We start from the raw sequence: 23,503 nt of genomic DNA on the forward strand, positions 1-23,503 counted from the left end.
GTTGAAAATAATTTTGTACTAATCTGTACATATGTTTTATATGCTTTTAACAAAGATTTTCCTAAAAGGAATAAGTTAACAAAAGCTTTCAATAACACTATATTTGCATGCCATTACTTTATGAGATTTTCAGTATGAGGATAAAATACTATCAGACTTTAAATATGAAGCAGGGGAGGACCTCTTTCTCCTGTTATAATTTATGCAAGTGTCTGTCAGAGCTGCTGCTGGTGGAGAGGGTTAGTAGGAGTGGCTGAGGCGCTGGCAGTCTGCTTTGCATGAATCCTGGGCTCCAAGTTAGTGGCTGCAGCTTCGATATTTCCTGTCAGCCACACATACACAGAGCCGAGCGAGGGCGGAGGAGAAGCGGAGAGGGATGGCAGAGAACAGCTCCGAGACGAGTAGCTCCGGTCTCCGGAGATGTTTGGCCCATTCCCCGGCGGACAGAAATATTTCATCCGGTGTCGGCGCGGCATCGAAATGGATTCGATTAAACGTCGGGGGGACGTATTTTTTAACTACAAGACAGACGCTGTGTCGAGATCCAAAATCATTTCTGTACAGACTGAGCCAGGCTGACCCCGAGCTCGACTCCGACAAGGTAAATGCTATGCTAGTCAAGCTAGTTAGCGCTGTAGTTAGGAGCGCAGTTGGTTAACTTCGTCTTATTTTGAATTTTATGAGATGTACTTAATACTGTATCGAACAGTTAGAACAGCTGAATTTGACGCTTTCAACTCGTTTATTTTAACCACCAGCTTAGCATAGACCAATATTAACTCTCATTTAGCGGTTACTCAAATTTTTGTGACTAGCTAGCAGTAGCCGGCTAAGCTAGCTAGATTCCGACAGTCACCACATGACATACGATCCTGCCGCTAGCTTGTGTGTGTGGCCGTCTTGCTATGTGTAGCAATAAAATGTGCACTTGAAAGTCTTGTCCTTTAAGAATGATTTGGGGTTTAAATAGTTTACCCTTTTTAATTTTAAGTGGAAACCGTATTTGAAACTTTCAGACTCTGAGTTCGTTGCATTGCTGTAAACGTAGTGTCATATGTCATAAATGACAAACCATTGTGTTTTCCGGAGATAATGGATGCTGGACTTTGAACGTTACTTTATAGGGTGTAACTGAAGAAAGTGTAGTATTTATCTATGTTTAATGTGCCAATTTGCTTCGCTCTTATTGTCAGAAATAATGTCATGATACATCTTTGAGTTGAGTACAAGTCTTTAATAGCAAAATCTCACTAATAACATTTATCAGTATGATGTTGAAGAGGCCACAGTTTCCCTTTCTTTTCACAGTCCAGTGATTCTACTGTCAGTATTTGGTAGTGCTATAATTAGACTGCCAAATGGTCTACACATGTACAACTTTTATTGCTGGATCAATGAGTTTTTTGCCTCCCTCTCTTGAGGTTGCTTTGTTACTTGGCTCTGTTTGTCCAGCAGTAATCGGCCTCTGAGGTGGTGGTGAGGCTCCCCTAATGAGTGCATAAGTCATTGCCAAGTGGGGTGAGGTGCTGCTGACAACTGAGAGCTCTGGATGAGGTCACTCGTCTCCCTGACTGGCCTCAATGCTCCAGATGCAGGCTTCTTTTCTCTGTTTGTCCATCTGTCAATTTCAACAGCACTGTGCGTGCATGTGTGGATAACAGCCTTCAGCACTGTCAAACACAGTGTATTAGTGTCTGTATATACATGGTGTAATGCGCTCTGCTTCTCATGGTTCATTTTACTGCCCCGCATTCATTGTTTTCATCTACTTGCACATTTTAATCTTCACCCTTGCCCCCAGTTTTTATACTAAGCTGAGACGACGGCTCATCTCGTATTTTCATGCAAATAACTTAATCTCTAAATAATCAGCTTGCTTTTTTGTCAGTTTATCCTCCCATGAGCAACGGATCAGTCCATCTCAATCCCTTGTCTTAAGTGTGTATCAGACTTTCAGGCCATTAGCGTACCTCTCTCCTCCAGGGAGACTTGTTTCAAATGGCTCCTCATGAAAGCCAGTTTATTAATAGATATTATTTCATGTGCAACTGTGGCTCAAATAGTAAACGTTAACGTTATTTCATCTTTTTTTGCAACAGAGCCAGAAAAAGTACCCCCCCCCCTTTTTTTTTGCGTCACACAACGCTGCATGTGAATCGGAGGCCCAGCAGAGAAACAGATCAGAGAAGAGCCCTGTTTTTTGGGCGAATGCAGTATTGTGTTTCCAAGCCAAGGAAATGAGTGGTTCAGTTCTCAGTCACGCAGGCTGACGTGCTTCAGCAGGACTCTTGAGGAGAACTGCATTATTCATGTTGTTGACTGGAGCCTGTTTTGCACATTGGGGGAGATCAGGGAGAAAGTGCTGTGATGTGCATGGTGATAAAAGCCCAAAACCTGTTTCTTTGAGCATTTCTTTAAAATGTTTATCCCAGAATTGGCATGCCATTCAGTGCTGTCTCTTGGATTGACTTTTTGATGTCAATGAATAGGATTATGTGGATTTAATTTTTCATTTACCTTTGTAGGATCTTTTGCAGGTATTTCTGCATGAACTTATTGAGCAAAATGGCAGCTTTCTTTTGTAGACTCGTGCTCTCAAACTACTCAGGGCCACTAGACAAGAGACTCAGCCTTCTAACTTTGTGCGCCGCATCAATTTTTCAAGCCCCTCATCACAAAGGATTCTTGTTCCTGCAACATCTCATTCTTTTCATATTTATATCCCTTTGCAGCTGAAGAGTCCTCTCTGCGGCATGTGTGTGTGAGAGAAATATGACCACCTTTTAATGCCAGATTCAGGTTTTACGTCATGCCCGAGCACACTTTGGGAGGCGACGTAAATATTTAACGGTGGTATCTCGGCCTCTTCCAGCTCTGGGAAAGTGCTTTACAGGACACTGCAAAGTGCTTCTGGTAAATCAGGTATGACTCAAGCTTGATCCGTTGGGTTTATTTCTAGCCTATAAGGCACGTCTATTCTTAAAATCTTGCAAATGAACTCAAGTTTCCTTCCAATCAAAAATTCTGTGTTTTATTCCGCTTCAAAACTTCAGTGAATCGCTTCACTTTCTGCTGCAAGACTGCCCATTCTTTCCTCCATCTAGAGGAAACTCCAGGTTGCAGTGATTTTCCTGCCTTGCCAGCTTAGCCAAGGATCTACTTGACTGCCTCGTCATGACAGCAAAGCTTTTAGGGGGCTTTCACAAGGAGCTGCTCATTTACTGCCTGAAGGACTCCTCCCATCATAAATCGTCCTGCAGAAAAATAGTGTTGCCTTGCAGAGTTCAAATAGAGGAAAGGCGAGAGGTTCCTTTCAGCCTGTATGGCAGGTCAAACTGGCCTTTGAATATCAGGATTAGATATTGTGAAATATGAAAAAGTCCTCCATAATATATCCCTGATGTGATGTGTGTATTATTTAAAAGATGAAGGCCTATTTTACTATGCCATTACTGCTTGTACTCCAGTGGGACTCCTGGCTCCTTCTCTACAAGGATCAGACTTCCACTTGGCTAAGTAGGCACTGTCACATGACTCCAAAGATCTACTGCAACATCTTTGAAGTACTGTTCCTGCAGTGGGCTTGTACCACACGGCTGCAGTGACGACCAAGCAGCATCTGATAAATCTTTCATTCTTTTTTATTCTTGGCCTAAGAAAATTGGGCTGAGTGTGTTTAGTGTTACTTGTGTTTATCTCCTGCAGGTTTTTCTGTCTTTTTTGATAATTACAGGCGACCATCTGCTGTGTGATTTACTATTCTGTATAAAATTTCACAGTGAATATCCCAACACCTGTTTGGGTTCAGTTGGTGAATGGTTGCATGCAAAGTTTCTGGTGCTCACCCATTGTTGTGCTCAAAAGCAAACATGCAGTGACATGTTTATTTTGTTGAATTAAGCATTGAATTTCAATGTTGATGTGTCTGCAGAGAGCCTTCTTATGGACATGATGATGTTGAAGGGTGGGTCATCATCATGGTATTTCCTGTGGGAGGATATGTATTGTGTGTACAAAAAGATTGATAAGGTTGATACCGTACTGTTCTACGGTGAAACCCACCCCTCTAATTGGCATTTAGTTTACTTCACGGATTCTTCTGTTAAAACCCAGTCATGGTTGGGCTTATTTTAACTCTACTTATGATACTGTGTAAGAAGAAAGCTGTGCGACTTCAATGCTTTTGCTAGGCCAAACCACAAACACAAAGTAGCATGCCCAACCTGCACTGCACTGACCTATTTTTGCTGGTTACTGTAGGCGGTGTTGACACATTGCTATCATCTGTTCTCATGCTTTTCATATTGACTTTATTAATAAACATATCAAAGGTGTGAATAAAGGTTTAGTGTGTGTCAAGGTAGTTCTTGTGTAGTTGTCTACCTATGTGTTCACTCTCTGTCCCCTCCCCTCTGTTTCCCGATGCTCCCTGGCCTGTGCCCCTCGAGACACAGCCTTTTGTTTTTAATTAAATACAATGTCCCCTTTGTGTACACGGGGCCATATCAGAGCCCCCATATTCAGCATTCTCTTTACTGGGTCAGTGTCAGCCCGAATCCCCGGGTTGTAAATGCAGCGTGCACCCAGGGGACAAGCAACAGGCTTGTCAGCTCAGTGGGTTAAGAAGCAATAGGTTTATAGTAGTGCAGAGGGCGCATCAATGCTGTTCGTGTTGGACAGATTGGCAGTGCATGATAGTGAATATCTGTTTGCCTTTTTTGACCAGCACAGGTTTCACCTAATCTACAACTTGAAACAAGTCAGAGGAAACACTGTAAAGCTTGATTTTTACAGCACTTATGAAACAAAATGTACAAGAGATAGTTGAGTTTCAGGCCGAAAATTTCTCATCTAAAACCTCCTAAATTTAATGTTTGCCATTTTCATAAGACAGACTTTATGCTGTAATGCACACTTCATTGAAACAAAATTACTTAAGATGGATAACCATTGTCAGGCAGAGAGCATTTATTTTTTTCCGCCATGTATTTGACAGGTTCTTGTTAAATCAAGGGAAGCCAGGCTGCTCTCTCAGAGAGCAGATCACACGGAAATGATTAAACTGACTTTTGTCAAGCTGACATGTTGACTTAACACGCTCTGATGCAAGTAGTGATATTAGTATGTACAGCAGTGTAGCCATCATTAATGTTTTTACTCCCAACCCTGCTTTTCCTGCGATGACAAGTCAATAAACTAAAGTGAAAATGTCATCAGATCAGATTTATTTGAGGTAAATTTAGAAACAAACATCCTCTGATACTAGAAAGCTGTCAAAGATTCAGAGATGCAGAAGGAAAGATGATATTAAAAGCTCCAGATTTAAGGGAGATATAACAAGACAGGTAGACCATTCATGCTATGTGTGAAAAACTATGATCTGTTTTGCGTTTAAGAAATCATTAGAAATGAGACAAAATGCCATATGGCCCTAAACCTCCCTCAAAAACACAGTATCGTTTGAAAACAACTTTCTAAAACCTGATGGTTTTCTAAAATAAACTGCACTCAGTATTAACAGTTACTTAAATCTCTATCCGTCAACCTCTGTAGCAGATAGAGATATGTTATAAAAATGTTGAAGAGCTTTAATTCTTGCTTTTAACTGTAAATAACTACCTTTGAGCTTAAAAATAGTCACCTTTTTTATTCCACCTTTTTCATTTCACCAGTCAAATTAAAAACGTCAGCATCCTCCACTTCAAACGTGTCCCTCATCCATTGAGTCTTGACTAGATGATCTCCAGTCAAATCTGGCATATTGTCTAAATTCTGTTGGTCTAGTGTTACTGTCACTGTCATCAACTAACATGCAAACTTTCTGTCAACTTGCAAATGGTGACTAAAACCAAAGTATTTTGCCTCCCATCCACCTCCCAGCATATGTTTTTTTAGCAAGTCACTTTGCAGTGTCTCAGTCAGATGCACTTAAAACATTAGAGTCATCCAAATTGCACTGGCATGACATCAGGATTTTAAAAAAGGGGCACACCAGCGTCTCTTCACTAAAGGTATATAAGCATTTCTTTTGTCCGGGCCTTTGCACCCCTGGTAATACGCCCAGCAACCACCAACAGTTTTCAGGTGCTTAGAATATACACACGACAACCAGGAGGATTTGGCAGCCCTACTAGGGATGCACCGATCCACCTTTTCTGGTCTCGATACCGATTCCGATACCTGGGCTTTGGGTATCGACTGATACCGATACTGATCCGATACCAGTGTTAAAAGAATAACCTGCATGCCCTACTGTAAGATAAGACTGGTAATTGTTTTGGGTTAAGAAAAAAATGAGTACATATAGATTACTGAAGTTGATATTTATTTAAACTATAAAGTGTTTAAATGTTTACCAGGAGTTTGGTAAAAACAATGCTTCGTAACTTACAGAAATTAGCTTACTATTCAGTTGTAAACTTTTTATACCCTGTAGACTGGTAAAGCAGCAACAAATGAAAGTGCATCAGAGATAACATTCCAGTACAAAACTGTATCACACAATTGTTTTTAACCAAATACTGTAAACAAAGTGACAGTTCTGTGAGAAAATAGTGCAAACAACCTTGTAAAAAAGGCTTTGAGGTGGTTGCCTGGATCAGCACCACGGATCGGCCCTTTCCCACCGATAGCCGATCCAGGTTTGAGGGGCTGGATTGGGCCGATACCCGATACCAGGATCGGTATCAGTGCATCCCTAAACCCTACTACCCGCCCTAACAGTACCCTAGGCTGCATTTAAGCACCACATCTACCCATATCTCCGCCCTAACTGTGGTTTTTGTTTTTATCTGATTATTTTCCCATGCCCTTGGTAATGTACAAAGACATCCAGAGCATGACCTGTGTTGTGTCAATCCTCCTTGCCACCTGATGGGGCCCTCAGGTAGGCGTACTTGCCATTACACGCCTTACTTCAGCCTCAAATTTCGGCCCAAACATGCCTAAAACTTCTGCACAGTATTGTGTATGTATGCCTATATTTACAAATTCATTTTAGCAGAGACTGATGTTTTATATATATATAAATATACAGTAAATGAAGTTAGTACGTGTTTTAAATGTATCACTGTGAATAAATAGCACTAAAATTGGTTTTCTAAACGATAAAAAAGAGACATGACTACATTATAGTTTTAAAGTGGTGCTGAAAACACACTAATTGGTTGTTTAAAAGTGACCATTATGCAGGGAAGAAATATTTGGTGCTTAAAATATATTAGGTGAGAGAATGATGACGCCAGCTATGAAACGGCAAACATTTCAGTGCTTCATGGATTGACAAACAGGTTCTTGCTGCTGACTAAGATTATTTTTTTTAAATCAGACATGACTTATTGGCACTGTGTTTGTGTATTAAAGAAATAAATGGGGAAATTATTTTGGTTGTTCAGTCAAGCGCTCAAAAATGTGTCCTATAAAACTGTATGAAAAAATTTCGTAATAACTAAAGGTGCATGGAATGTGAAAAATAGGGCAGATACCAATGTTTAACATATCAAATTAGACTGTGCTGATACCCATTTTCTCTAATCAGAGTTTATTTAGTGGTGACTTCTTCCCTGTAACATGTCTTATTTAATTTGACTGCTAGATAGACTAGATGCCAACGTAAAACTGGACTGAACAGATAAATATTGGTAACTGTTATCTGTTCATGACACCTCATTTGGCTGATGGCCAATGTTTGTAAACAGGATACAACGGTGTATCCCTAGTGATAAGATTAAAATCGTGATCCTGACATAAAAAATTGTTTTTTTTTAATAATACCCTTCCCTCAACCACAAGACAGCAGGATATTGTCTTGAGACAAGAAGCATGTTAAAAGTGACACCAAACTGCAGTTATACCACAAGTTAGACTATCCTTCCCTGTAATAAACAAGCAACAGCTTTATAGAGTTTTACTATCTTGATTTTTTTTTTTTTTTTTAATTTTATTTAATAGGTACGTAGTGGATTTAGGTGATCTTGTTGCAGGAAGACTTAACAAAAATCTATCCATTGCTGCTTTTGCTTTAATAGCAGAGATAAAAGAAGAGGCCAAATGCAGAAGCTTGACTATAAAGGATATTAAAACCAACTACGAAGTACATTGTGGTTGGAGTTTGGTGTCCTGTGCAGATGTCTGTTTCCTCCGTGCAAACCCACCTGTGTTTGTGCTTAAACTTCAGTGAATATGACACAGGGCACTGAGACCAGAATAGAGCTCCACTGGGCTCTGATGGGATATTTTTTGTTTTGGAAAGGAGGTCAGCCAGTGAAGAGGGTTTAGAGATTCATTAGAACAGAAAGTGCACTGGGACCTTCTTTCATTATCAGAAAGATTAATGGGTTTTTAGTTGAATCCTTCACTGGACTTGTAAGGACGAGGTAACCACCACTCTGCATGTGCTCTCCTGTGCTGACTTCTCTGTTTGTGTGGATTTAGCCGTAAGCTGTACCGTATGACTACATCACTGTGTTCTTGTGTAAATAATATGGAAGCTGCTCTGACCAGCCACGCTGCTAATTTGCTCCTGAAGCCATATACTCGCCCTGCGCGAAGTCAAACATCCTGAAGCATTTGAGGATTAGCCATAAATTTGCTGAAGGCCTTTTCCACTGTGCTGAGCGTTTTTCCTAAATGTCATGCATGTTTGACTCACTAAATGTCACATCGTGTTAAACAACTTTTAACAGCAAGCTGGTGTTTGCTGCTGAAGTCAGACAGCTTTTCAAACTGACTTTCGCATGATGTGTTAGGCCGACCAGACTGTGCTAATTGTAGATTGAAAGTGAAGGTGCTTTCTCCTGGTCCCCTCAGTGGATTCAGCCTTCTGTTCCTGATCTTTTTCTGTTCTGCTCTAATTGTTTTAGCCGCCTCATCCTCCCATGAGACAAACGTGGCCTAATCACAGTACTTATAGAAATAGGGGAATACCCAGCGGTTGTGGAGGAATTGGGATCAAACCCAAGGCCTTTGGGAGTAGGGAAGTGATATCCCCAAAGCTGTTTTGTGCGTGTGTGTGTAATTTTGACACGTCTCCTTAACACCTGTGGAGATTGTCAGCGCATGAGCCAACCTTGTCTTCTCATCCCTTGAGTTTTTACACTTTACACAGGGCAGTATTGTCACTCTTATAGATTTTTTTATTCCTGTTCATTAGCTCTTCTCTAAAAAAGGTTGAGATGACTAAACACATCTCTCTTTTTGTGCATCTGAATATTAAGAAGCATTTTTCCAAAAAAGCAGATTATTCCCCCAAACTATAAACAAAGGCCAGCATAGAAAGTTTCTGTCCAATTATCTCATGCTCTTCTATTTCTGATTCTTAGGATGAAACTGGTGCCTATCTCATCGACAGAGACCCTACGTACTTTGGGCCAGTGCTCAACTACTTGAGGCACGGCAAACTGGTGCTCAACAGGGACTTGGCAGAGGAAGGTACAGTCTCTTTAAAGAACACATTTCAAATTATAGAGAATGTATCTGTAGCGCAAAAAAAGGTTTTGAAAAAAGTTTTGTTCTTTTAATCCCTATTAACAATTGATACTACCCTTCAAAAAGTGATGCTTTGGTTGTAAAGGACAAATGTAGTCCATCTTTACTTTAGACATGCCTCGTTTGTACCTAATGCACAAGCAGCTCAAAAAACTGTGTTCCAGTTAGGGGCAGCATCCTTCCAAAGACTCAGCCTTTCAAGCCTTTGCAGACTGCTCAAACTGAACTGAAATGAGATGGTCCAGTCTATGGCAGGTTCCCCATTTGTTTAACCAGCTGTCCCACCTTCATCCTTCTTTACCATGGATGCGCACGATTAGTCAGCTAAATGCTTAAATTCAGGTATCAAATTCACCAGCGTACAATTAATGAGTTGGTTAAGCCAGTTATTTAACTTTTTTCATAAACACATAGCTGAAATCCTAGTCAAATACTCTTTTAAAGCCATAATGTAGCCTTCCACCACCAGTAGCCGCTGTAGCTTTAGTTAAAAGCCACTGACTTCCTGCCAGAACATTTATCCTGGCACTTAGCTGAAATGAATACAAAAATCCTAACATTTAATTTAGCATGTAAGAACAGCACTTTATGGCAGTAGTTTGGACTACAAAATAATAAGCTATGTAGATAACAGAGCCACGTAGCTACAGTAGCTATGTAGCTGACATAGCTAAAGCTAAGCTCATAAAGCCGCTACATATCTACGCTGCCTACATAGCTAAGTTACCTTTGGCTACATTTGCTAAAACTCACGTTGCTAAAGCAGTTTTAGCTTGTAGTAATGTTAATTACATAGCTAGTGTGGTTATGTTAGCTTTAGCTCAAGCTAACAAAGCTAAAGCATGCCACAATAGTGTAACTATTTGGGCCAATACAAAATTTAATTCTGGATTAGACCTCTGAGCTATAAAAAAGAAAAACAAGGCTGTAAATATGATTAATAGGAAGAATTATAGCATTGGCTCTCTGAGGTTATACAGTGTGTCCGATGAATTGTCTGTGAGGGTGGCTGCCAGAGATGAATGGTCCACAGCCAGAGCCTTTTCAAGCTAGTTGCTAATTTTAGCCACAATGTCGTCAGCACACCAGCCTCACCCCATATATTTGAACTAATTCAGTGACCCTGTGATGAATTTGACTGTTTTCTAAGCTTTTTCTCTTCTTCAGGATAGTTGGTGAAACACCATTTAATTACAGGGATAGCTGAATAGGGAAATAATCATCAAGGAACATTCTTATTCATAACCAAGAGTTCCTCTTGCGTCATCGGGACAAACTGCGTCACTGGAATAAGCTAAATCGCTTACACCACATAACACAAATTTCATCAAAGATCATTCAAAGTTTGAAGACCACTTTAGTCTGCTGTCTTCAGCACCGTGAACTTTCAACTGAGTGTAACCAATTACCTACATTTAGAATTGCATGGGTTGGCTGCTTGAGTATCTACTGGCTCATTTGAACTGGTGGATGGAACTCCATAAAGGAACATAAAGGATGCACCACATTGATCCTTCGTTTGAAAGGATAAGGATGATGTATTTTTTGGCTGCCTTTGAGGTGGGAAGACCTTCAAAGCATTCCTGGGGTATAATCGTTCTTGAATGTTTCCTTCAAAGCCAATTCAATGGACACATCCCCCGAATTGGGACACAGTAATTGACTTAACACATCATATAGAATCTTTACAACAGCAGTGATTAATCTGACTTTTAGGGATAGGAGCAGTGTACATTTATCAGAAGCTGAACTTTTTCTGCTTCTAGGTGTGCTAGAGGAAGCCGAATTCTACAATATCACATCATTAATAAAGCTCATCAAGGACAAGATCAGGGAACGCGACTGTAAAACATCACAGGTGGGTGAAGGGTTTTTTTTTTGGATAGATTAATGTGATGGTTTTTTTTCTTTGATTTTTTCTTAATTCCCTCATTTAGCACCATTTATCTTATGCATTTGCCTCTCCTCTCAGGTCCCGATGAAGCACGTGTATCGGGTGCTGCAGTGCCAGGAGGAGGAGCTGACTCAGATGGTGTCCACCATGTCGGACGGCTGGAAGTTCGAACAGGTAAACCTCTGCCTGCTGGGTCAGTGCAGCAATCCTCCTTTCATGTGCTTCACCCACCCCGCTATGCTCACATTGACCCAGAAAGTCCAATCCTCAATATTGGAAATGGCTCAAAACAGCCAGACAGCAAATCGCATCTTTCTCAATGTCCGCATACATGATCCGGGCATCCCTATCTGTGCTCTGATTGGTTGTTGCAGCTTGTCAGTATAGGTTACGGGCGGGCCCACCAGTCAGAGTTTCTGCTGATTGTGTCAAGGGAGGTGAAGGGAGAGGAGTCTGCTTTGCCAAACAACAGCGGAGAGGTGTGTCCCACAAATTTCTGTCCACGGGCTGGTCACTGCATGGTCCCCATGTTGTCCATACACACCCCGTTGGCCATTGTTTGTCCCAAGTAGATACGTAGCTGTCGGTCATTTCAGTTGGTTCTTTTTTAATGTTCATTTGTACTGCCTGCTCACCAGTGAGGCTTAGACAACATGACACCTTTTTCCTTGTCTGTGATTTGATTTCATTATGCTATTTTTTCCATTTTTACTGCCTTCAGAGTTTGAGAGCTTTTGTCTAAAGCCTTTTGTGTTTATTCTTTGATGTGGCCACTTTTAGATGCTGAGCTGTAAGATATTACTGGTTGTTTAGAGGTGAAAAATGTTTTTTCTCCCTTGTAGATGATAAATACTGAAATTTAAATAGCTTCAAAGATAAATAGTCCAAGGTTATATGACAGCTTGTTCTTAGCTGGAGCTACCAAAGGAAAACTTCTGCATTCACAAATCACATGTTTGAGTATAGGAAGTGTTTGAATCTTTCAGGGGCGAGGATCACTGTTTGTTCTTGTTAATCTCCTTGCATACAAAGGTCAGGAGGGAAACTCCTTAAAACCCTCCTTATGCAAAGTCCTCCTGCTGCAGCCAAGGAGAGCCTTTATGGTAAACAAGTGTCTTTGTGAACACAAAAACATAAAGTGCATTTAATTTTGGAAGTCTCATTGCAGTGTGAATGTACAAAAGCCAGTGCAGAGCATTTTGTCTTTCTTTATGCTGCATTATTATAAGAGTGATCGCTTAACAACAACAAGTCTCCAGCAGCAGCAGCAGTGGTGGTGGCTAATGAGGGGCTGCATGTCTGAACATGCACACCTGGGTACAGACAGTTTACATGTAGCCTGCAGTGTACACACACTTAACATTCAGCAAGAAAAGCAGTTTTTCAGGATCATGAAGTGCTCTGTTTGGTGTGCACACATTTTGTTTATAAAGGCCTCAGACGTCATTCCAGACTGCCCTTTTTGTATTTTCCCACAAGGAACAGGAATATCACAAATGGATTACCTGATTATTTTATTCCTATGTTTATAAAGTTGGTGAAAACAGAAGTCATTCTCCTCACTGTGTCGTAATCCAGAAATCATTCTAATCAAACTAGATGGAGCTGGTGTTGGTTGATTGAAGTTGTCAGCCTTATTGTTTTAGTCTGAGAAGTGTTTTAATCACTCGATTCAAAATGAAACTGGTCCTATCAGGTCAAATTCACCATCTACCCCATTGATTTTCTCCCAGCATGTTTGCTTCCTGTTGTCAAGTCTCCCTGCACTTGTGTAGCAGTAACAATCTGCTGATTATCTTTGTTTTTCTGTCCTCTTTCATTACCTTTCCCTTCAATGTGTGGACCACAAGTTATTTTATCCATGTCATTACTTTGATGACTCGGCTTTCTTTTTGCCTTTTGATTTATTTTGGGATTTTCAGTGCTGGCATGTCTGCAGGTCCTGAAAGTACAGTTTGAAATCCATTTTATAGCAGAGACAAACCTAAAACGGACGTTTCAATGCAACCTAGTCTCTTCTTTGGTTTTGAATCCCCAGTTTACTATACAATCAATGCATATTGGGTCTAAGTCTAACAAATGTGAAGTTTCAACCTCACTATGTAGTGTGTTATGTAAAGCATCTTTGCACTGAAACCAAGAAATACAAGATTATAATTCCTTAAACATACTTTAAATTAAATTGCACAGATCATAACTTGATTCGAGTCTATGAGCTGTTCAAAGCTCCTCTGAGGATTTTTTAGTTGGTACTAAAACACACTAAAGTTAATACTGATGCCTCCTTATGACCTACAAGTGCAATTGAGACCATCAAAGATGTCTTTTTATTTTTCCGTCATTATTTTATTTGCTTTTAACCCATGCTATGAGTCAGGTGTTGGACAGATGATTAATTGATTTTTAAATGTTTTTATTTTAAAAATCCCACTCCAAAGATTCACATGAGTTGTGCATCCCACATTTTATATAAAGAATAGATTTTTTGGTCAGAAAAACACCACTCACATAACATGTAGCATGTTTGAGGAAGTCTGAAAAGAAGATAAATGAATGGAAGAAGAAGTTGTAAATTTCCTTTTAAAGATAAAATAAAATCTCTGAATTTTTGAGTGTCAGCCATGATAAAATTTGGCAGATATCATGCCTGCATTTGATGGTTTCAAGTATAATTTGATTTAGTGATCTGGAATACTCTGAGTTTTTAGTAAATTTTCCAATTCATAATCTAAATAATTCTGCATTTTTTTTCTTGGAAATTTAAGAATTTTAATCTAAAAAATGTATTGTTCTTAGAAAGTGCTCAATTTCATAATATCAAATTTCTTTTAAGTTTTGTTTCACATGAATGTATAACTTCTTAATTTACAAAAATATATATTTTTTTTTAATTTTCACTTTATAATCTCAGTAATTTCAAAATGTACTGCACATAATATTTACAGCTTTATTATTATATATATATATTTAATTTCTACTTCATAATCTCATTTTAATCCCCAAATTAAAAGACTTTGTAATCTCAAAATAGGATTTTTTTTTCAAGTAAATGCTTTTAACTTCATAATCTCAAATTTCTTTTTAGTTTTCTTTCATACAAAGTCACAACTTTGTCATTAAAAAAAGTTTTTCGTAAATTTTCCACTTCATGATCTAAAGTTCAAGTTTTGTTTTCACATAAATGTACAACTTGGTAATAAAAAAAGAGTTTTGAGTATTTTTGCCACATCCATAATCTTAATAATTTCAAGGGTGTTTTTTTGTTGTTGTTGTTTGTTTTTTTCGTCAAGTTTTCTTTCTTTTCATTTAAAACTTTGTAATTTCAAAAGTTTTGTTTTTATGTGTTTGACTTCATAATCTCAGTAATTTAAAGTTTTTTTTTTAAATAAATTTACATCTTTGTCATTTGAATAACCCAAACTGATTTTTTAATTTTTGTTCAACTTTATAATTTCAATAATTATGAAGTGTTTCTGAAATATTCAACTTTTTAATACCAACATTTTTTTAGTTTTCATTTTATAATCTCAATAATTTAAAGTTTTCTTCTTTTCATTAATGACTTTGTAATCCAAAATGTAGTTATTTTAGTAAGTGTTTGACTTCATAACCTTAGCAATTTCAGGTTTTGTGTCTTGTAGATTTATGACCTAATTATCTCAGATATTGAGGGGTTTTTTCCAGAAATTTAAGGCTCCTTTTATTTTAATTTTTTTAGACTGCAGATTTTAACAAATTATCAGCAAAAATTATATCTTTCCACTTTGTCCACAGGGGGCGCCAAAATTAACACAACCTGAGAATTCCTCATAGGAGCTTTAAGATCAAGTCAAAGTTAAACAGTTATGTCAAAATACTATTTAAGATGCTTTTAAATTAAAGTAACAGGAACCTGTAGACCCTCTGAGATTACCAGTCAACTTTTTTTACATTGTTTTAACGTCTCACTCCATCAGTCTAAGGCTTATTCTCCCTCTGTGTCTGTCTCTCCAGCTGGTCAGCATAGGCTCCTCTTACAACTACGGAAACGAAGACCAAGCCGAGTTCCTGTGTGTAGTCTCCAAGGAGCTGCACAATCAATCATACGGGACAAACAGTGAGCCCAGTGAGAAGGCCAAGGTAAGTGAGTGTGCTGAGGGAGAGAGAGAAATCCATCCGTAGCAAACATATGTGAATGACGGCCTGTCTGTGCTGCATGCTTTGCAACACATTGCATTTATGAACATTTCACCAGGGGACTAAAAGCACCTCTGGTTTATTGATGAGAGAGCTCTGTGAAAGAGAACATTGTGAATATTCAGTTGAAACCAAAATAGTCAGAAAAAGAAGATAAAGATGCAAGATTTAAAGCCTTAGTTTAGACATTTCTCTCTAGAACCAGCCCAGGGTACACACTTATGTTAGATTTAAGCTGAAATTTAGAAAAAATGAGCAGTATAATCCCTGCTCGGGTATTAAAAGAGCACAAGTCTACAGATTAATGGTGCTATTGAAAAGATCTGTCATTTTCTCAAGGGAAGAAAGAGGCATACCCTGAGGAATTCAAACTCCTATCATATACACATGAAGAAGCCCAGCCTTACACTTCATTGTTCATGTAGCTACTAGTGACAGACATGTAGAGATTAGACACTTTCATGTTCATGTTTCCAAGGGCATAGAACACAAAATAGTTGTATGAGTGTGATTGTTTTGTATTTTCCTTTTCAAAGTCAAAAGCTAAAGTTATGATTTGTGATAAATTTACACTAGGAATAGAAAGTGCCCTTGGAAAACATTTGTTACTGTTTTCTTGTGTTTTTCCCCTCTTTAAGTTTTGCAAAGAAACTTAATTTAGATGTAACTGTGACTGTGAATTCCCCCTTTTTTCTCCTTGTGCTCCTCACACATCCATTCATTTCTGTTATTTTACACCGTGCCTTTTCTTGTCTTCTTCTGTGCCGTCTGCATGCTGCATGTTGCTCAGAGCGAGGACGAAGAGACGGATTATGAAATGAATGACTCTGATTAGGGTTGAGCACTTATGACTCACTGGTGAGAGCTCAAGTGCTCGTAGTCCCTCCACCACACCTCCGTGGTTTGTCCCTCTGCTCCTTCCCCATCCCTTCTTGCTGCTGTTTACACGACTGAATTATTTTTCCTTAATCTTTTCCTGAGTCAAAGCTGGATCAGAGGCTCCAAAATCTCCATGCCGGTTAAGTTTCTATTTGAAAACCAAGTTGGAAAATTTGTTTCAGGAGTGTAAACAAGACCCTCGTAATAATTGTGAAGCTCACAGCCTTGGTTATACAAGGCCATGCTGAATCATCAGCTGCTGCACTTTGGCTCATTGGTCACATTCAGTGACATTTAAAAGGGAGGGGGGGTTACTATGCTCCCATTGTGTCGCTGGGGTATTGCTCTGACATCACTGAGTTGTACTACACTCCTTAGATGTTTTATTATCTCATGTTAAAGGTAGGAATGCCAAAGAGATAATGTGTTCATCATGGCTTGCATGATTTGAATAGCTAAACATTTTGACAGAAACATTCCTCTCTTATTCATTTCAGCAGCATGTATTTGAATCTGGATTGGAATTATTGGTTATTTTAATCCATCCACCATGGAATATTTTATAACGTTATCAATTTTGTCCAGAAAAACACTTTAAAAAAGTCAATAAAAATGAGTCCAAAGATTCTCTGTATCCGAATGAAGTTAATCAATGCTTTTTAATTTGAAATTTAATCCCTTTTACAGGGCCAGGAATATTTTGTACATGTGCAAAAGGGATGCCAAGAATGGACCCCCTTGGTGCCATCCCAAAATGCAACTCAAATTGGATTCTTATCTGGTCAGCAATGGGCTTGACTTCAAATCAGCTTTTTAGGCTGAAGCTTTTGTTGCATTTTAGGACATTTTTACAAAGTTCCATCTGAATACAGCGGCCTTTTGTTTCATTTTGGCTTGATGTCTACGCTAAAACAGCATTTTGTGCCTGAAAACAGAAACTTTTGAAAATGGGCTCCATTTTGCAAACTTTTTTGAAACGCCACTGTTTCCATTGCCATGTAATACAGATTTCGTTCTGAAAATGGAGACTTGTACATGTGCACATTATGGTTCCAGTCAGTAGTCATTCACAAGTACAGCGTTTATTTTGTTGACTGAAACTATGACTAAAAATGTTTGTTGATTACCTATTTTCCATGAGAAAGACTAGACTAAGACTAGCTAAAAAATAGATCTTTGATGACAAAAACTCTGATGAAAAGTAAGCGTAGTTTTTGTCAAGGTGGAACAAAATGTAATTTAGTTTTCGTCGGACATCCAGAAACCATGCTATTTCTCCACTGTGGATAAATCTGTCAAAACACATCATATCTATGACTCTGTTGCCTCTCAGCTGTAGAGAGCAGAGATCGCAGGTTTGGCTGGGTGCATAGAACCCACTTATGTGATTTAATACCAGATTCAGGCAAGGAGAATAAAAGTTTACACTAAAAGTAAAGAATAAAGTGCAAGGACCTTTTATTGACAAAACTGGGCTATAGGGCACCTGTTTAGCTGGGTGGGGAGAGAAGGCGCCCATGTGCAGATACTGTAGTCTTCGACGCCCTGGTCACAGGACTGATTCATGAACGTGGTGCTATTTGGTAAATCCCAAAATAATACCTTTAGAAAAAAAGAAGACAGAGCTTGACTACAATGTTTTGGAGGTTTTGTTGTCTAAAACTAGACTCAAAATATAAAGGTTGATAGGGATGCACCAATGCCACATTTTTCCAGACAAAGTACGCTTACAAGTTCTTACATTTGAGTACTCACTGTTACCGAGTACAGATATGAGAACTTTATAATACCATAACTGTTCTTAAAATTATTTAAAAAGTTTGTCTTATTTTCACAGATGTTCTCATCCCCCCCACTTGACAGTTTATCAGGACATGTTTGCCCTACTTTTGTCATCTTCATTTATGTTAAAATATCACCAACCTGCAGATATGGCTCAAAATTTGACTCCATACTCACACCGAGTACGGTATATGCTATGTTTTAGGAGTTTAAGTATGAGTAATTAGGCTTGGTATTGGCACCAATACCGGATACTGGTATCAGTATCTATGCATCCCTAAAGGTTCAAATGTGACTAAAACTAGACTGAAATTAAAATTAGCTGTCAAATAAACACTGCACATGTAGATGGACTTCGGGCTTGCACGTTCTGCTCCCTCTCTATTTTTTCTTTTCTTTTTCCTTTTTTTTTTTTTTACTTATTTTATTTTAATATCACTTGTAATGTATAGTGATTGTAAAGCAATCACATCTCTTCATTTATCCATACAAATTTAATAATGTAGGCCATTTTTATATGTTTTTTACCTCACCTCTCTGAAAAAGAATGATGGTGCGTTGTGTTCATGAGAGCGTTATTTCATTACAAAGCCACACCACCAACTGGTCTGGCAGGAATTCTGCAGGATTTTAAAACTTTTTGTTTGTTTGTTTTTGTAGGATTTGTGTGCATGGCAGTTGTAAAAATGTTGTCCTCTAAAAGGGAAAGTGTAAACTGAATACTGTTTTTTTACAGTTTACAGATCATTTTTGCCTCAATGTGGCATTTTCCTTCTGGTAGAACTAAAAAGTTTGACTTCTGACAACATACTTCTTTGTGAGCATTGAAACATTAAGCAACGAGGATTTGTTTGTTTCCATTTTTAAAAATGTGCTAAGGAATCACCTCTGTTTTAGACTTAAACATTTTAATTAAAGAATGTATATGTCTTGAAGACAGACATAAATAATTGCTATTCAGACATGTATGTGTACGGAGAAATGGTTTATGCCACCCCTTCATAATTCAGTGCCCATATTTGGGCAACCTGTAAAAAAAAATCTGGTTTTTTTTTTCCTACAAAAAAACCCCCCAAGAAATCCTTGAATCTGAAAAGCTGGAGGCTTAAAATATTTTAAAAATTACTTGGAAAAATCTGAACAGCTGCTTCCTAATTGAAGCTGATTGATGAAAAGTTTGACATTAAATGTGTTAACACTTGTAATAGTCCACATTATTTACCTGTCAAAGGCTGGGGCAATCAACGAATTTTACACGCTTTAAATGGCGTTTTAACTGCTAGATAAATATGAATGATAATCCATAATTTTCTATTACTCGTGAATCACTGAAGGGTTCATTAGAAGAGTGACAACCCTGTCTTTTTTTACTTTCAGAAATAATGTATAAGGGATAGTTTGGACTCTATATGGCCTAACTAAGTGTGATTAGGAAAGCCTTATTAGAGGGAAGAGGTACAGTGTTAGTACACTGAACATTAACTGATAAGTGGTATTTTGTTGCAGTTAACTAAGGGAAAAAAATCACTCTATTAAATGATACAGGTAAATTATGTTGCTAAAGCTTACATGAGGATTTCAGTTTGAATGTCGTCACCTTTTGTCAGTTCATGGACATTCAGAGTGCAGCAGCAAGCGTCCTCAGCAAGCCTTTCTAGTACCAAGCTTGATCCCACCTGACAAGCCTCCCTGCTTCAAGACTTTACCTAAATCTGGCGCTGCAGCCACATACTCCAGTCTCTGACAACCTTTTTCCTCCCTTATGCATGCATTGCCCTTTCTTTTGCCCCCTACTTTTGTGTGTTTAATTCAGCTGAAATGTAAAGTGAATTTAAAAGTGCCTCTTGGAGGGCGAGAGCACACCGTAGCAGGAAGAAATGCTTCAATAAAGATGCAGAAAAAGGTCAAAAGTGACACCAGAAGAGTTTAGATAGTTATAGGGTAGTATACAAATTTGTTTTATCATGTTTTTGTTCATTCTATGATTTTTTTGTTTTCTTCACAGATCCTTCAGGAGAGGGGCTCCCGGATGTGAAGAGGATTCCGTATTAAGAGCTCCAGGTGTTATGATGCAAACATATCATCTTTGTGGAAGAACGTTAGGCACAATGGAGATTTAAAGGGAGGGGTTGTGCTTTTTATTTTGTGTTTTCCCTCCAACTTTAGTTTTTATTTCTTGATGTAAATAAGTCTGTTTACTGACAAATTGTGCCTGTACATTTAAACTGGACCTTCTTTTTTAAATTAGTGAAAAGTTTTGTTTTTCTAATTGAAAGTAAGAAATTGCAATCTTGCGTATGTTTTATGGTATAAAATATGGCCGTCATCATTTAAGGCCAATGATTCACTCAGGGTCATCTGTTGAGTTAATTCTTATATCCTCCAACTCAAGGGTCTGGAAAGGGATCAGTAGAGTCTTTATAACTCAAAAGTATCAAACTAAAAATCTTTTAGAGATGCTAAGAAGGGAATTGTGCATTTATTAAGCACATTTTAAACAGTTAAGCTATTACATGTGTAATTTACCCCCAAAACAAAGCGATACAAATATTTCTCCAAAGATTTTAAACAGTTATTGTGAGATTTTTGATCATGAGGATCCAAACTATACAGCCAACATTGATATTTAAATGTCAAAATGGAAAAATCCCATATTTGTTTAATATGTGATTCTATGCTGTAGTTAAGGGGCATTGGGGCTGTTTTTGGCAACAATTATGACCTAGTAGTCCCATTTTCACATAGGCTAAGTAATCTAACTTTGGAGATTTAACAGAAATATCTGCATAATATGGTGTGCTAAGATTTAAAATAATTATTTTATGGCTTTTATTGCTTTTTGGCTTTTGAGAAGTAAATGTGTTGTCAGTGTAGCTGCTTCTGGCACCATGTACTCTTATCTTGCAACCTTAGTAACAAAGTGACCCACAGATATGACCGTCGTGTGCTGTGGGAATAAGTACTTATCATATTTTTTTAGAGAAAGTCCATGTACCTGTTTTATAAGGAAGAGACATTTAAGTATTGGACAAAAATTTTAAATGCATTCATGATGTTTAAAGTAAGATTTCTGCTGCCTCAACAACTGGGAACTAAAACTGTTCTTTCTTAATGTTTAGTGCAAGTTTATATAAAGTTAAATCAGACATTTTTTTAATCCTTGAATTTAGTTCCTCATGTTCATAAGTCTAAAACAAACTGCCAAAATGGTCACAGGTGTTTTCAAATGTGAATTCTGGTTTACAGTGACTTTTATTTTATAAACATCAGTGTCCTCCTTTTATTTACCCTGTTTCGTACAAGGAATAACATCCTCGGGACAGTGGTGTCTTTATTTTTAACCCACTGTCTTCTGAGTTTTTCTTAAATTGTGTATTTTCTATGTTTTAAGGGAACATTTTTTTGATTAAGAACTTTTTCTTTTTTTTTGAGGGGATGTTTTAGCGCTGTGTGAGGTATGGGGACTAGAGCTGTTTGAAGGCAGGGGTGAAGTACTTTGTGTTCATATCCAGAGGATGTTTTTGTTTTGATGTAAATAATCCAAATTCAATATTAATATTTAACTCTTACAACAAACTGCACGTTTTGTACACTGTATAGAAAAACTCCAACTTCTCAAGGAAGTTGTTTATACTGGATCTTTAAAAGCGAGAAAACCTTGACATTGTTGACTTGTTTGTACAGAGATTTCCAAGTGACGATTGAAACGGCTGATGCTGAGTTTTGCGTCTTTCACTGACGAACATGCCAGGAACATGTTTTGATAAACAATAACAAGGCTACACTTGGCTGGCTATGAAGTTGACTGTTACATTTAGACAAAAAATGTATTTTTCCTGCATTGTGATAGATTATAAGCATTTTTGAATTGTGTAGATTTCGTACACAGCATTACAAGCACTACAGTGAGAAAACAACACTGTGCACATTGCTTAAAAGCCTGTAATGTTGTTGATGTAAATACTGCATTTTAGAACACTTTTTTTATAGAAAGTTGTTTTCAGGTATGATGTGTTTATTCCTTTTTCTTTTTGATAGGTTGGATATTTCACTCACAAATAATCATTTAGTGTTGCCTTTTTCTCCCCAATGACCAAAATCCAATGTCTTATGTGTATTGTACACATTAATCTTAGTGTCAGGGACGAGTAAACTTTTCTTAATGCTGGCACACTTTGTACATACAGACTTGTTAACGACACGCAAACCTCCATTTACTCACATGTACACGTATACACTTGACTAAAACAATTTTTATATCAACAGGGAAATAAGTATGGATGCATGTTTTTGATATAGAGCTACACATGTACACAACCACACACAAGGGCTTTTAAAGTGCAAAGTTTGACATCTGCAAAACAGGTTCAATCAAGGTGGACTGGATTTCCTGCCAGAAATGGGCAATGTTTACATTTGCTGTAGTATTCTGAAGCCTTCCAATTATGTACTGTCTTGCACTCCCTCACACGTTTAAACATTGGTGACTTGTGTGGATGCACTGATTTCAACTAGCACTCCCCACCTAATGAACTGATATTCACACTAACTGATAAATAAACTCCATTCCTGACAGCCCGTGCTTTGAGCATTGCAGACAATCTTGCTTTCCGCCCTCTCTGATGGCAGAGGTGCTCACCTCTGATACAGGTGAACTGATCTGCGTATGCTCGAAGAGTTGAAACTAATTTGAGGGTCTTCTTTTAAGAGATGTTTTTCTCCTGCAGTGAGATGTAAAGTGTTTTGTGCTTTGATTTGCTTGATTCAGTTGTAACTTTATTAAATATACTCTGGTCAGGGGTATGTAAGCCCTCCACTTTAGCAGCTAATGCCCTTCACTAACCGTTCGCCTGGTTGATCATTTGGCATTGATAATCATGTTGTGTAATGGACAAACTTATCAAATCTGTAGCCTGATACTTATAAGTGCCCAGTTTGTTTAACATTGAAGTCATAACCCACAGACCACTGTATTGCATGATTGAAGATGATCACACTTGTAATCAGAGGGAATGAATGTGTCATTTTTCCTCAGTCTAGCAATTACATCAGTGAATAAGGTTCTCATATCACTACATAGATCACATCTATATGATCTTATGCAATGTTACAATTATACAATCGAAGTGTGAGGTTAAGGGGATAGATCTGTATGGTCTTGCATAAGGTTAACTCAATAAAAATGTTGTCATTGACATGTGTGTCCCTTTTTTGTGGCTTTATTATGTTGTCCTGCAAGATTATAATTTTCTCATTCATATAAATTCTTATCTTGCTGGTTTTTAA

The 23,503-nt window shown here is 38.1% G+C and overlaps 1 protein-coding gene across 1 annotated transcript; it reads left to right on the forward strand.

Annotated features, from left to right (window-relative positions):
• The first annotated feature begins 251 nt into the window (after positions 1-251).
• Positions 252-23,412, forward strand: kctd5b (potassium channel tetramerization domain containing 5b). The gene is made up of 6 exons (XM_041815582.1): positions 252-601; positions 9,321-9,429; positions 11,253-11,344; positions 11,459-11,554; positions 15,374-15,499; positions 20,223-23,412. The coding sequence occupies exons 1-6, from the start codon at positions 377-379 to the stop codon at positions 20,250-20,252; spliced, it is 678 nt and encodes a 225-aa protein (XP_041671516.1). The 5' UTR covers positions 252-376; the 3' UTR covers positions 20,253-23,412.
• The last annotated feature ends 91 nt before the right edge of the window (positions 23,413-23,503 follow it).

Source organism: Cheilinus undulatus, linkage group 20, assembly GCF_018320785.1.
Source record: "Cheilinus undulatus linkage group 20, ASM1832078v1, whole genome shotgun sequence".
Classification (NCBI taxonomy): domain Eukaryota; kingdom Metazoa; phylum Chordata; class Actinopteri; order Labriformes; family Labridae; genus Cheilinus; species Cheilinus undulatus.

Coding starts and splice junctions, on each gene's coding strand:
- kctd5b (XM_041815582.1), top strand. CDS start 377: ATGGCAGAGAACAGCTCCGAGACGAGTAGCTCCGGTCTCCGGAGATGT. Junction 9,430..11,252: donor CAGGGACTTGGCAGAGGAAG/GTACAGTCTCTT, acceptor TTCTGCTTCTAG/GTGTGCTAGAGGAAGCCGAA. Junction 15,500..20,222: donor AGCCCAGTGAGAAGGCCAAG/GTAAGTGAGTGT, acceptor TTTTCTTCACAG/ATCCTTCAGGAGAGGGGCTC.